We start from the raw sequence: 15,261 nt of genomic DNA, 5'->3' as shown, positions 1-15,261 counted from the left end.
AGAAGCATGCTCAGACAAGACCTGCAAAGACCCTAGCTTTTTGGGCTGATCTCTAGGCTCACTGTAAACCTGGCTAAGTGCTGAGAGAACCCAGCACAGAGCCAAATCTGCAAACACTGGGAGAGATGTTTGTTTTAGCTCCTTTCAAGGAAATATCTGTCAAAACACTATTAAACACAAATTAACAAACAGACTTCAGTGACCACATACTGCAAGGAATAATCTTTGCAAAAATAAAACAATAGACTACTACAATCTTCAGTAATAAAAATAAAACCTTGGGGAAAGAGGGAAAATCTGATTTTCAGAGTCACTACATTTTTTTTTTTTTTTTTTTTTTTTTTTTTTTGAGACAGAGTCTCGCTTTGTTGCCCAGGCTAGAGTGAGTGCCGTGGCGTCAGCCTAGCTCACAGCAACCTCAAACTCCTGGGCTCGAGTGATCCTTCTGCCTCAGCCTCCCGGGTAGCTGGGACTACAGGCATGCGCCACCATGCCCGGCTAATTTTTTATATATATATCAGTTGGCCAATTAATTTCTTTCTATTTTTTTTTTTATAGTAGAGACGGGGTCTCGCTCTTGCTCAGGCTGGTTTTGAACTCCTGACCTTGAGCAATCCGCCCGCCTCGGCCTCCCAAGAGCTAGGATTACAGGCGTGAGCCACAGCGCCCGGCCAGAGTCACTACATTTTAATGTTCAAATGTCCAGTTTTTAACAACACCACAAAAATCACACAGCACACAAAGACACAGGAAATTACTGCCCATTCAAAGGAACAACATAATAGAAACCATCCCTGAAGAAGCACAGACATTGGGCTTACTATACAGACTTTAAACAATTCATTAAATATGTTCAGAGAGCTAAAGGAAAACACGGGCAAATAACTAAAGGAAGTTAGAAAGCAGATATGTGAACAAAATGAGAATATCAATAAAGACATAAAATTATAAAAAGGAACCAAACAGAAACTCTGCTGAAAATTACAGTAACTGAAATAAACTCACTAGAGGAGTTCAACAGCTGATCTGAACAGGCAGAAGAATCAGTGCACTTGAAAAAAAAGGAAAAGTGTAATGATCAAGAATGAAGAACAGAAAGAAAAAAGAAAAAAGGAACACAACCTAAGGCACTGGTGGAATGGTAGAACACCATCAAACAGATCAACATGTGCATTGAGTGTCCTGAAAGGAGAAGAAACAGAAAAAAAAATTGAAGAATGGATAAATATGTCCAAAATTTTATGAAAGATATGAATCTACAAATCCAAAAGACTAAACAAACTCTAAGTGGGACAAACTCAAAATCTGAGACCCACACTGAGCCACATTATAATCAAACTGTCAAAAGACAAAAACAAAGCTAATCTGGAAAGCAATAAGAGAGAAGGGACTCTTCATGAACAAGGGATCTTCAAAAAAACTAATATCCAATATCTCATCAGAAACCATGAGGTCAGAAGGCAATGGGCTGACAAGGGCTGAAAGAAAAATACTTTCAACCAAAAATTCTGTATCTGGCAAAAATGTCCTTCAAAAATGAGGAAGAAATTAAGACATTCCTAGATAAACAAAGTCTGAAGGAGTTTATTACAATTAGACCTGCCATACAAAAATGCACAAGGGAATCCTTCAGGTTGAAATGAAAGACACTAGACAAAAACTCAAATCTGTATAATGAAATAAAGATCTCAAGTAAAGGTAAATGTACTGGCAAATATAAAAGCCTGCATTATTGTACTTCTGTTTTATAACTTCACTTTTTATTTCCTAAGTGATTTAAAAGACAAATGCATACAAATAATTATGTTATTAGGCACACAATATATAAAGATATAATTTGTGTCATCAATAACATAATAGGAAGCAGAGCTTTATAAGAGTAGAGATTTTGTATGCTTCCAAAGGTAACTTGGCATTAATCAAATTTAGATTGTTATAAATTTAGGATGTTAACTGTAATACCCATAGTAATCACAAAGAAAACATCTAACAAGTATACACAAAAGGGAATGAGAAGGGAATCAGAATGGTTCACTACAAAGAAAGGCAATAAAAGAGAAAATGAAGGACCAAGAAAGTATAAAACATACAGAAATACATAACAAAATGGTAGAAGGAAGTCTTTCTTTAATTTAAATTTAAATGGATTAAATTTAAGAGTTTGGGCCAGGCATGGTAGCTCATGCCTATAATCCTAGCATTCTGGGAGGCTGAGGCAGGCAAATCCTTTGAGCTCAGGAGTTCAAAAGAGACCAACCTGAGCAAGAGCGAAATCCCATCTCTGTTAAAATAGAAAGAAATTAGCTGGACCGGAGGTAGTGGCTCAAGGTGGTGGCTCACGCCTGTAATCCTAGCAATCTGGGAGGCCAAGGCGGGCAGATCGCTCCAAGGTCAGGGGTTTGAAACCAGCCCAAGCAAGAGTGAGACCCTGTCTCTACTAAAAATAGAAAGAAATTAATTGGCCAACTAAAAATATATAGAAAAAATTAGCCAGGCATGGTGGCACATGCCTGTAGTCCCAGCTACTCAGGAGGCTGAGGCAGGATGATCACTTGAGCCCAGGAGTTTGAGATTGCTGTGAGCTAGGCCGACGCCACAGCACTCTAGCCCAGCAACAAAGTGAGACTGTCTCAAAAGTAAAAAAAAAAAAAAAAAAAAGTTAGGGTTTGACACAATGGACAAAAACCAAACTAAAACATGATCCAGCTATATATAGGCTGTCTCCAAGAGAGTAGATGGCATACTGTCTACACAAATTGACAGGACAGAAAAAGACATTCCATGCAAATAGCAACCAAAAGAGCAGGAGTAGCTATGCTAATATCTCGACAAAATAATATCAAGCCCAAAATTCTTATAAGAAACTAAGGACATTATATATTGATAAGAGGCTCAATTCATCACTATATAATCATTTATGTACCAAACAACAAAGCCATCAAAACACGCGAAGCAAACATTGACAATATTAAAGGAATAGTTCTACAAAAGTCAATGAAAATTTTAATATTCCATTGTCAATAATGGATACAATATCTAGACAAAAGATCAGTAAGGAAAAAGAGAACTTAACACTATAAGCCAATTAGACTTATGAGACATATATAGAACAGTACGCTCAAAAACAGCACAAGCACATTTTTTCAAGTGTATATGGAACATTCCCTAGGATATACCATGTTAGGCCACAAACCAATTCTTAGTAAATCTGAAAAGATTAAAACCAAACTGAGTATATTCTCTGATCACAATAAAGTTAGAAATCAGGAAAAAAAAGGAAAACTGGAAAATTCAAAAGTACATGGAAACTAACACACTCGACATTCAGATCAAACAAGTAATCACAAGAGAAATTAGAAAATAATGACTTGCTTTAGCAATTCCACTCAATACATATACCCCAAAGAATTTAAAAACAGGGACCAAACCACATATTTGTTGTCAATGTTCATTGCAACATTACTTACAATAGCCAAAAGGTAGAAATACCCCAAGTGTTCAACAGATGAATGGATATACAAAAAGGGGTATGTATATACAATGAAATATGATTTAGTAATAAAAAGGAACTAAATTCTGATACATACTACAACACTGGTGAATCCTGAAAACATATGCTAAATGAATAAAGCAGACATAAAAAGATGAATATTGCATGATTCCATCTATAAAAAGTATCTATAATAGAATAAGCAAATTAATAGAGACAAATTAGATATTACCTTGGGCTTGGCGGGAGGAATGGGATTATTGCTTAATGTTTACAGAGTTTCTGTTTCGGGTGATGAAAAGGTTTTGAAAATACTGGTAATAAATACCTAACACTGTGAATATAATTATTACCTCTAAATTGTTCATTTGAAATGGTTAAAATGGCAAATTTTGTTATATACATCCTACCACAATAAAAAAGTTTTATAATATGTACATTTAAAGTATTAAGATTTGATTTCTGGGGAAAAATTCACAAGAATTTTAAAGAGTAAAAAACATGACTCTTTAGGTGTTTTTGCGCACCTATGCTTAGGAGCTGATCATACATTTGCACAGCTTCAGATCTTAAAATGTATTAATACACCATTCTATCAAGAAGGTGGAAGTGTGTTTATCAAGGTAGAAAAAGAACAAGTTTCTAAGAGAAGAAAAATATAGAAAATAGCCTCTTAATAAAAATCTTTTATTTTGAGAGGCGATCTCAGCAAATAACCTGAATGAAAGATGGCATGCCTACTGCTTGTTCAAAGTAGTGAGATTGATGTGTAACCACCATTAGTGAAAAAGATCATGGAAGCAGCTGAATGTTGCAGTCTGGCAGATACAACCTTACCCTCCGAGAGGGAGATTACAAACCTCTAATCTAGAGACTCTGACCAAACCAAGATGTTCACGTGAAGGTGGGGACTCCAAAAAAAGCCCATCCAGATAACCCTAAAGACAACCCGTTCCCACAAATCCAAGGCTTTCCAAGCTTTTCAGTCCTCCATTCAACCATAAGACAGCCAAGAATTACCAGATGTCCAGGAAAAGCCTAAAATATAGAAAACAAAAATACATACACAGAGAAAGAAGAAATTTGGAAAAAACAGATACATAAGGAAATAATTTCAAAAGAAAAAAATATAAAAACTATGAATACCTTTAGTTGTAAGAGAACAAATCCACATAGAAAAAAAGCATAAAGAGCGTACTATATAATAAACTTTCACAAATCAAAAAGGCTTAAGATTTTAAAATATAATAGCAAAGAAGAGTTGGAGATTGAGTGAAAAAGCTAAAAATCAAAGGGGTAAGACAATAGATACGGAGTCCTGGATATCCATCATCTAAATACTAGTTTCAGAAAGCAGAGGAGACTAAGTCAGTGAATGCTCGATTTCCCAGAACTGACAAAATGAGTTACACTGTAAGGGCTCACCAAAAGCTCAAAACAATGGATAAATACAGACCCATACCACACCAAGACACATCACCATGAAATTTATACAAGGAGCAGAAATAAAATGGCTTTGGATTTCTCAATACACCACTGGAAACAAGAAGACAGTGGAGTAACACCACCTTTAAATTCTGAAGGAAAATTATTCCCCATTTAAAACTCTCTAAAATTATCCATCAAATGTGATAGACATACAAGTTCTCAGAAGTTTTACCTCCACACACTCTCTCTAGAAGGTACCAATGAAACAAATTAGTAACCAATAAAATGAAAAACATGGAATCCAGAGCACAGGAAAAGTTCCAGGATAGCTAGGTACTAGAAGGTAGAGCTGAGCATAATTCAGTTAAGTAGACGTTTGCCCTCCTCACATGCAAACTGGAACCACTCTTTTCACCCTGAGGAACAGCATGCCCCAGTTGAGTCTGAACCAAATTACATGTATGCTTCAGCTGCATGGATTAGCAAGGACACTCATAGCAACCCAGAGAGGTATTCTTTTGTGACTTACTACCAAGAGCTGCAGTTTGACTCATCATGTTTTGAACATTCTGCCAGGTATCACTTACCCAGAGCACACTATAACCCTGCCAGATAGACGGTCTATGGTGAGCATTCTCTTTAGCAGAACTCACTCATACATAACCTTAGCCATGATCTTTCTCAAAAGTGGTTACTATAAACTCCCAGGGAAGGTGAATCCAGACTATGACTCTCTGAGACTGTGAAGCCTTCATGTAATAATGGCAATATCACCCTTTTGTATTTGCTTACAGGTTTTTCAAAGCTAAATATATAGTTTAAGACTGTATATGTAGGCAATAAACTAAAAGAAATACAAAGGAATTATTAACACAAAGTCAGGATAGCATCTACATCTGAAAGAAGGAAGGGACACAATTGGAGACACACAGCAGTCTTCTTAGATTTCAATAAATGTTCTATTTCATAACCTGGTGGTGGGTGCATGAATGTTCATTTTATTATTCTTTAAATCATACTGTTCTGTATTTACAATTTCATAATTCAAAGAAACTACTCCCCTTGCCCAGATTCCATGTTGAATGAAGAACATTCTGGTGATGCTTTGACTTTTATAGCAACTTTGCCTCCAGTAAGGGAATGGACATCAGACCATTTGGCATGTATATTTCTCTTTTTAGAATAATAAACTGGCATGCAAATGTTATTTTTTTAAAAAATACTAATAAAACAATGAATGCTTAGCTCATTTAATGACTATGTTCTTTATTTTCTTTTTTGTTTTTGTTTTTTTTTTGAGACAGAGTCTCGCTTTGTTGCCCAGGCTAGAGTAAGTGCCGTGGTGTCAGCCTAGCTCACAGCAACCTCAAACGCCTGGGCTCAAGTGATCCTTCTGCCTCAGCCTCCCAAGTAGCTGGGACTACAGGCATGCACCACCATGTCCGGCTAATTTTTTCTATATGTATTAGTTGGCCAATTAAATTTCTTTCTATTTATAGTAGAGACAGGGTCTCACTCTTGCTCAGGCTGGTTTCGAACTCCTGACCTCGATCAATCTGCCCACCTCGGCCTCCCAGAGTGCTAGTATTGCAGGCGTGAGCCACCGCGCCCGGCCATAATGACTATGTTCTTATAAATGAAATTAAACTGGTCTCAAAATAAATCCTCTCAGAGTCAAATATATCCTCTGCAAGGAACCAAATTCATTTTCAAATCAGGAGTTCTTTGACGCTTGAATTTCTTCCCATATTTCAGCTTCAATTTTTGAAGTATCATATTCCCTCATCATATCAAACTCAAGCCACGGCTGACTCCACTTCTGAGCTTCTTTCATTTGTTCCTCAGTCAAATGAAGATCAAATCTGATTCCTTTAATATTAAATTTTGGACGTTCCCATCGTTTGGACCAGGGCCTAGGCTTCATTTTGACTTTCAGCTAAGGAAGACACAAAAAGGAAAAAAAAAAAAAAAAAGGAATTAGGCTGATTGACATAAGCAAAAATTCTTCTAAAGTTTTCATTAAGATGATTCTTTCTTATTTTACACTTCAACTTCCAGTTTCAAACATACAACCCATACCTTATTAACAGGGACTTCTTGGCCAGCCTCTAGTGACACTGGCTTCATATTCACATCAAAAGTGCTATATTCAGGAAGGGCATCTCTTAAGTACAGCAAACGATCATCCAGCCGTTTCTCTAATTTGACCACTTGGATTTCCTGAACTCGAGGATTATAAAGTTCAAAGCAAATCTCAATACCTGAAAAGAAGAGAAAACATATTCTTACAAAGTCCAGATTCTTATACATACCTCAAACTACAATAGAAGCATTTCAAATATTGCATAAGGTTTTGAATGTAGGAAATGTGACATAAAATCGTCATGTTTTAAGATGAAGATTGTGGAAAGAAATAGAAATAAACTAAAGTCCATTTAAATAAGACGACAGTCTGAATTATTAATAGAATGATAGTCTAAAGAAAAAAATGTCTTCTATTAATATATTGAGTCACATATCTCCTCAATCTTGGCAGTATATTAACTTAAAGAAAGTCTGAGTAAATTCTTCACTATGCCATGTTCTTATTTATCTCCCAATTACTTGAATAAAGATCAATCTTCCATCCATGTTAAGAATAATAGGATTAATGACTGAAAAAGAGTAAGTAAGATTTTAAGTTCCAACTTCGGTTAGAAGTTCCTCTTTAAGGATTGTCTAGGTTTTTTAACACACTAGGCCCTTTGCATGAGGCAAGCTAGGAAACAGCTTTGAGTACAACAAGATGCTATAAGCAACAGTTTAATATAATCTATATTATCAAATACTTAAAGAGTGTATTCTGAAGTTTTCTGGAATAATCCCAAGAGAAATACAAATATGATTTATATGATCAACATCAGCTTCTAGTATTTAATATCAGGATCCAATTAAGTAGGTACTATATACCTATTCTGTTCCAGGCACTGATCTAGAGAAGCTGGGCCTAAAGCAAAACCAAAATAGGTAAGATCCTTCTCCTCTTATAGCGCTTACACAGTAGTGGATGACAAACCAACAAGGTAATTTCATACAGTTAAGGCAATATAGAGTGGAAAAACTGCAAACAGGGTGAGGACAACTTTAAATAAGTATAGTCAGAGAAAGCCTCTTTGAAAGAGCCAAGAATGCTAGGGGCAGAAAGAATAGCATATGCAAAGGCCCTGGGGTGTTAACAAACTTGTCATGTTGGAAAAACCAGGGAAAGGCCCATTTGGCTGGACCACAGTAACTCAGTGGGCCAGGTGCTACTATTTGAATGTGTCCCCTTCCAACATTCATGTTGAAACTTAATCCCCACTGTGGTGGTATATTAATTAAGAGGTGGGGCCTTTGAAGAAGTGATTAAGTCATTAAGGGCTCTGCCTCTGCAAACTGTTACAAAACCTCTCTCCAACACTTTCACAAGGATTGGAGAAAACTAGTTTAGGCTCTTTTGTCTTCACCATGTAAGGACACAGAGCTCATCCCCTCCAGAGGATATAGCAACAAGGCACCATCTTGGAAGCAGGAACAGGGTCCTTACCAAACACCAAACCTGCCAACACCTGGATCTTGGACTTCCAAGCCTCCAGAACTATGAGAAATAAAGTTCTGTTCTTTATAAATTATCCAGTCTGTGGGATTTTGTTATAGCAGCACAAATGGACAAAGACAATAAAAATATAAACCAGAGATACTGTATAAGTGTAGGCAGGAGATGATGGTAACACAGATGAGTGGAAAAAATAGAAAAAGAGGAACAGACAAAATTGGGATATATTTTTTGAAAATTGAGCCAAGAAAACTTGTTGACTGACTAAAAGTGTGAAAGGAAATAAAAATAGTTGCTAGTTTGTAGATTAAATAAGTGGGTGGGCAGTGGTACCCTTTATAAAAATAGAAAAGACTATGAAAGGAACACTCTGTGAGGTGAAATAGAGAGATCTGTTTTCAACTTGTTTTCTGCTAATAAGACATCCAAATAGAGATGTTGATGAGGTAGCTGTGTGTACAAATCTGAAACTTGAAAAGGGTCAGTCCTAGAGATATAAATTTGGGAGTTATCATCACACGGATGGTATACAAAGCCACCGGATGAGAAGGTACCAATAAAGTAGGGAGTATCGATGGGGAAGGCTGAGGAAGGTTATAACACTCAAACATACTAGAGAATGGCAAAAGAAAGCTAATACGTTTTGAATATTCTATATCCAGTACTTCATGTACAACATGCCACAGTTTTTTGACTAGAACGCTGTGACATAGATTATTAACATCTCAATTTTAAAGAAAATCAAACCCAGGTCCATCTGACTCACACTTATGCTCATTTCTTTCTATTACACGGCTTCTCCAAGTACTCAATATGATTGAAGGCACAAGTTTCTGTAATCAATCAAGTCCTGTTAAGTTCCCACATGCACAGCACCACAGGTCATTACAGAATAAGATAGCAACTGCTCTTACATTTTCAATTTCTTTGAAAATAATAATACTTCACTGTAGGGACTCATGAAGCATACAACTTTAAGTACAAAAACTTTACTGTTCCTGCCATTTTAATTCGTAATCTTTCTAGAATTTTACTACTTGTTTCTCTGCTTTATTATGCATGGTATACAAACATAATTTTGCCTTTTTTAAATCTTCTAAGTCTTATAAAACAGTGATAATTTTGGTGATAGTTCCATGTCATAATATAAAGCAATATATAGGCATTTATTTCAGGAGCAAGTAACTCATAAGGACATCATTATGTTTGTCTTAATGGTCTCATGGATTATTGGCTCCTAAAATGAACGTCCCTGCACTGCTTTATGGTCACTTATTTCCTCCCTTGACATGGCCATGGTTTGGAAAGTCTACTTCTAATGGTTGTTGTCCCTGTGATGCAAGAAGCCTTCAAGATAAAGTAGACCACCAACTGAATTTAATTCATTATCTCACTTCTCAATCCATTCTAAGCCACAGGCTCCATGTCTTCCCTTGGAGCTCCCTTTCACTTTCAGATTTCTTATCACAAGATGCAGAAAACAAAAAAGAATCCTGAGATAACATTTTTTAGACAATCAGAATAATGAAATGAAACTCACCCTGTCCTTCAATAGTATTCCTAAGGATAAAAGTAGCTCCTAGGCCTGATCCTGATCTCTGGATGCAAATCCCTAGAAATTGGCTGGTTTTTCCACTGGCGTATAGGTCAGCTGTAGTAACACGAAGTATGCTTCCTAAAAATTCAAAAGAGAAGTGAATATAAGATGCAGAAAAAAATAACATTTCTAGGTAACTTCTGAACTTCCTAAATATTTTAATATAATATTAGCAATAAGTACCTCATATGGGCAAAACCCAGCTATGTGAAAAATAATCTCTATGCAAAGAAAACTAACCCTCCAGCCACTAATAATAATAGTATCCAGCTGTTACTGACCAACATAGAACTCTGGAATGTGGAGTACTTTTCTCCTTTCTAACATTTCTTTTCTTTCTAGTTTAAATTTCAGAGGATCTGTTCTTCCCCTTGGAGGAATGAATTCAGGACTCAAAAACCTGTGAAAAATAGAAACAAACAACAAAAAAATTAAAAGTAAACTTAAAAGGCCACTAGAAGAAAAACTGTTGCTTTACAAAGAAACAAAAGAATATGGTGTTAATGTGCTTTACTTTTCATTGCTTAGATAAGAAAAGTGTATTTTATTTTTGAAATTGTTAATGCTCATGAAAATAGTCAACAGTTCCTGAGTACTCACCTGGTATTTTGTTTAAAACTTTATTAAACATCTAAAGCAAAGAAAAAAAGAATAAAAAAAAATAACAAAAAAATAAAAAATAAAAAAAATAAACATCTAAAGCATAAACTAATGGGTGGGTTTGGTGTCATCATTTCCTTTTTACAGAAGAAGAAACTGAAGCTTGGAAGGTAAATAACTAATCCATTATTATACTAGCTATAAATCTGTCAAGTTAAGATTGAAATGTAGGCATGCCCAGTCTTCAAAGCCTCTGGCCTCACACTGAGCTATGTATGTTATAATAAATTATGCTGGAAAAGATATAAAATGTATAAATCACCAATTGTAAACTGACTTTTAAAATATTCTTCTTTTTCTTGTTTAACTGATTTTTAAACCCATTAGGAAATAGTTAATCTACATAAAAAGTATAAATGACATTACAATGATTACTTATGTCCCTACCGCCCACCTCAAGAAATAAATTATCAATATAGTTGAAGCCACTGTGCATCCCTCCCTACTTCCTATAGTTAATTACTATCCTAAATTTGGTGATCATTCCCATGAATTTCTTCTATTTCCTCCATTTTCTACTCTGAAATTTTTCAAAACCTACCAAAAAATGAAATAGTAATACAATAAACACCCAAATATCCTTCACCTACTTTTACCAACTGCTAAAATTTTGCTGTTTGCTTTATATTAATATATACATATTACTTTTTTTCCCTGGACCATTTGAAAATATCAAATAGCAAGGCATTTCATCTGATAATGTAGAAGGTTTATGCTAAGAACATGGAATTTCTCCTAGATAATCACAGTACCTTTATAACACCTAAAAAAATGAGCATTAATTCAATGAGATAATCTAATATACAATTCATATTGAAATGTATCTAATTATCTTAGAAAGGTCTTTTATATTTATTTGTTGCTGAATCCAACATATGATCAAGTTTCACACATTGTATCTGGTTGTTAGTCTCTTAAACTAGTATTACTCCCCATTTTTGTATTTTTATAATATTGGCATTTTTGAATAGTCAAGGCCTATTATCTTATAGACAATCTCTATTATGGATTTATTATTTCCACATGCCTAGACTGGGGTTAAACATTTTAATTTCTGTATGGCAAAGGATAAAAAGAGGGAAGGAGGGCCTAAGGTTAGAGTAAAGGAGAAAGGCACAAAAAGTTGAGTAAGACGGCAAAGAATGGTCTCTGTCCCATTGAGTGACGGTTGCCACTGGTACAGAGCCAGGGCAAGGACGCAATCAAGAGTTTTCTCTCAGCACCAGCTACCAAATCCTGACCCCACTGCATAGGGGAGGACCTGTGAAAGTGCTAGGAAGTTAAACATTTTTGGTAGAAATATTACAGAGGTGATGTTATAAACTTCTTACTCTGTCATATCAGGAGGCATATAACAATATCAGCTTGTACCACTATTGGTAAAGTTAGGTTTGACTGCTTGGTGAAGGTGAAGATGTCCCTCTTACATTTTCTTTATAATTTTTTCATATGCATGCATGTCTGGACAACATATAATATTTAGTATAGTTTTAAACTTCAAAAAAATGGCATCATACTATATCAATTCTTCTAAAGATTGCTTTTTTACACATCATATTCATGATATTCATCCATGTTTAAAAATTGGCTCTAGTTCATTTACCTGTCACTGCTTGATAATATTCTGTTACATGAATGTATTTGACTATTCACCTACTGTGGATATCTAAGCTGCCTCTAAATTTTCGTTTGTTGCAAACAATACTGTTAGGTTCATTCTTGTATGTGTCCCCTCGAACATACGTGTTAGTTTAAGTTACAGTTTAAGTTGTTTACCTTCAGGGTGGAAAGGTACATACATACAAACTTAATTTTGCCAAATTGTTTTCCAGAACATATAATGTACATTCCTATTTAACTGACCTTTATTAAATACTGCCCTTTGATAGAAATATTCCATTTCCACTTAAAAAAAAAAGTTTTATAAGAAAACCTTTTCTGAATCTCTAGGTTCCCTAAATCCAAGTTTATTTCAATTTAAAACCACAGAATATTTAAAATGTTTTTAAAATCCCAGAGACAATACAATCAACAACCTACAGCCTTTTCAGAAAGCCTATAATCACACCAAGTTTTTCCTCTTAAAAAGGTTTTTTTTAAAAAAGGTCATAACACAACTTTATAGAAACACTTTCTTCAAATCTTAGGTCAATTAAATGTACACGTACCTTCAAGCTTACCACCATTCATTTAAGTGAACCAAGTTTTTACTCACACTGTTTTGAAGAGTAAATTTCAAACACAATTTAGTGGTGATTTTTACCACTGTATCACGTCTGCCTGCAATTCCCGCCGAAAACATGGTAAGTTTTGGTCAACCGATTCCTACGCCGGGTTAAGGGTCTTTTGCGAGAAAAAAACGGTTCTTGAACTTAAACAGGTATAAATATAGGATATGCTTCAGAGAAAAACTCAGGTATAGAACAAACACCAGGAAAGAGCTTAAAATCTGGGGAATCCCTACTTTCAGGGACTTAATAATAATTGCAAAGAAGCACAATGCTAGCTTGGGGAATGGGTGCCTTTTACATACGCGGGCTCCTGAATCTCACACACAAGGTTGTCCAGCGGCAGTTCCAGCCCCCACTTTAGAGCCGGGACCTCTAACGCGAACGCGTGCACGCGCGCACTGACCCAGGTAGCCAGCGTTGCGCGCAGGTCCGGGCCTCACCTGGTTTCCTGGCCCGGCGGGCGACGCTTGTCCACGATAACCGGTTTCGGTGGCGGCTGGAACGCGCCAGGCTCGGAAGGCCCAGTGCTGTGCGGCCGGCCGGGCCCGGCACGGACCCCTGCAGGAGCGGACGACAGAGGTCACGACTCTCGGCACCCCCCGCCCCGAGATGCTGCAGAGCCCTGCAACCTCCCCCAACCCGCCGTCCCACGGGGAACCAACGCCGGGGTCGCCTCTGACCTCCAGGGTCACCTCCCGCCAGCCTGGCCCTTGCAAGCCCCTCCTGCCCCCCCCCCAGCTCGCAAGCCCCGCTCCACTTACGGCAGACAACGGAGGGCGACGCGGGGAGCAGCGTCCTGGCGGCTCGAAAACTCCCGGCCAGGTTCATCGCGGCTACGTAGCTTCCTACCATGCAGGCCGCCATGCCTGCTCGCTGAGGTCGGGACTACAACTCCCAGTAATCAGTGCGACGAAGGGGCAACCACCGGGGTCAGATGGCGTCTGCAATGGGACAAAATAGACAAGTCTCTCTGCTCCTTTCCTAGAAGTCTTAGGAAAAGTGTAAATTTCTGTAGTTCCCCGTAATGTGCCAAGTTACACCCCTCTACAGGGATGTTCTCCCAGCCCAAGAAGCTCTTTCTTACCCCTCTGAATCTATCTTACTCTACTTTCTCGGCAAGCTTTCCCTACGTCAAAACCCCATTACCTAGGCCCGGTGCGGTGGCTCACGCCTGTAATCCTAGCACTCTGGGAAGCCGAGGCGGGAGGATTGCTCGAGGTCAGGAGTTCGGAGCCTGAGCAAGAGCGAGACCCGGTCTCTATCATAAATAGAAATTAATTGGCCAACTGATATATATACAAAAAATTAGCCGGGCATGGTGGCACATGTCTGTAGTCCCAGCTACTCGGGAGGCTGAGGCAGGAGGATCACTTGAGCCCAGGAGTTTGAGGTTGCTGTGAGCTAGGCTGATGCCACGGCACTCACTCTAGCCTGGGCAACAAAGCGAGACTCTGTCTCAAAAAAAAAAAAAAAAACCATTACAGGCTCTCATTCCTACTAGGTACCTTTCATTACCAGCTTTGATCTCATTTGCAAGTTTTCTTATTTGTGTAATTATTAGATTAGTACCTAATTCTGCCATTATACTGTCAGCTCCATCAGAGAAGGGACAAAGTCGTCTTTTGCTCACCGTTTTATCCCAGCACCTAACACCTACCTGGCCCTCCTATTTGTTGAATGCACGGAAAGGAGGAAAAGAAAAAAAAAAGTTCCTTACAGAACTACTAGCACACAGTCTCTGAAACTACGGAAAGCATTACCCTTTGAGGAACTAAAATTGAATTTGAACAGGGCGATTTGAGCTGTGGGTGGGGATAGATGGAAGAGATGAAGCTGAAAAAGGTAAAGTGTAAGTCTTGTTAAGAAATTTGGAATTTGCCGTGTTGGCAAATGGTAACATACTGGAAGGATTTAGCAGTTAAGAGAAATGTGATTATTTAATTACTTATTAGTCATTCCAGTTCAATTAATGTCCCAAAGCTACCTCAAATTCAACATGTCCATACTGAGTGATCATGTTCCTCCAGACTTCTTCCCCAGTACTGGATGTCCAAGGAAGGGCTTCAACATCCACTCTGTTGCCTAAGCCAAAAATCTCAGTGCCATCCTTGATTCCTCCCTGTCTCTGCGTTGATAAAAATCCTAAAACTAATGCCTGGCCCCACCAAATAGCTCAAGAATCCTCATACTTTCTCATCCTCCTATCCATATTTCTAATGCAAGCCAGCATTCTTTCTCTTCAGGATCACTGCAACTGCCATCTCATTAGTCTTCATGCCTC

General features: G+C 37.5%; 1 protein-coding gene and 1 non-coding gene across 2 annotated transcripts; both read right to left on the bottom strand.

Annotated features, from left to right (window-relative positions):
- Positions 1 to 5,893: 5,893 nt before the first annotated feature.
- MRPL19 (mitochondrial ribosomal protein L19) lies at positions 5,894 to 13,877 on the bottom strand. The gene is made up of 6 exons (XM_012757346.2): positions 13,742 to 13,877; positions 13,421 to 13,538; positions 10,371 to 10,489; positions 10,033 to 10,167; positions 6,998 to 7,179; positions 5,894 to 6,854 (listed from the first exon to the last, which is right to left on the bottom strand). Exons 1-6 carry the CDS (start codon positions 13,842 to 13,844, stop codon positions 6,633 to 6,635), a joined length of 879 nt encoding a protein of 292 aa, XP_012612800.2. The 5' UTR covers positions 13,845 to 13,877; the 3' UTR covers positions 5,894 to 6,632.
- Positions 11,897 to 12,025, bottom strand: LOC142870365 (small nucleolar RNA SNORA30/SNORA37 family). Its single transcript, XR_012918774.1, has one exon. It is a non-coding gene; the product is annotated as a small nucleolar RNA SNORA30/SNORA37 family (small nucleolar RNA).
- Positions 13,878 to 15,261: the final 1,384 nt, after the last annotated feature.

The sequence above is a fragment of the Microcebus murinus genome, chromosome 3, assembly GCF_040939455.1.
Source record: "Microcebus murinus isolate Inina chromosome 3, M.murinus_Inina_mat1.0, whole genome shotgun sequence".
In the NCBI taxonomy this organism is placed as follows: domain Eukaryota; kingdom Metazoa; phylum Chordata; class Mammalia; order Primates; family Cheirogaleidae; genus Microcebus; species Microcebus murinus.
The sequence above is the reverse complement of the archived record's forward strand: the minus strand, read 5'-3'. Positions and strand labels throughout refer to the sequence as shown.

Coding starts and splice junctions, on each gene's coding strand:
- MRPL19 (XM_012757346.2), bottom strand. CDS start 13,844: ATGGCGGCCTGCATGGTAGGAAGCTACGTAGCCGCGATGAACCTGGCC. Junction 10,490..13,420: donor CCGCCGGGCCAGGAAACCAG/GTGAGGCCCGGA, acceptor TATTTTTCACAG/GTTTTTGAGTCCTGAATTCA. Junction 7,180..10,032: donor GAATACTATTGAAGGACAGG/GTGAGTTTCATT, acceptor TCTTCTTTTCAG/GTATTGAGATTTGCTTTGAA.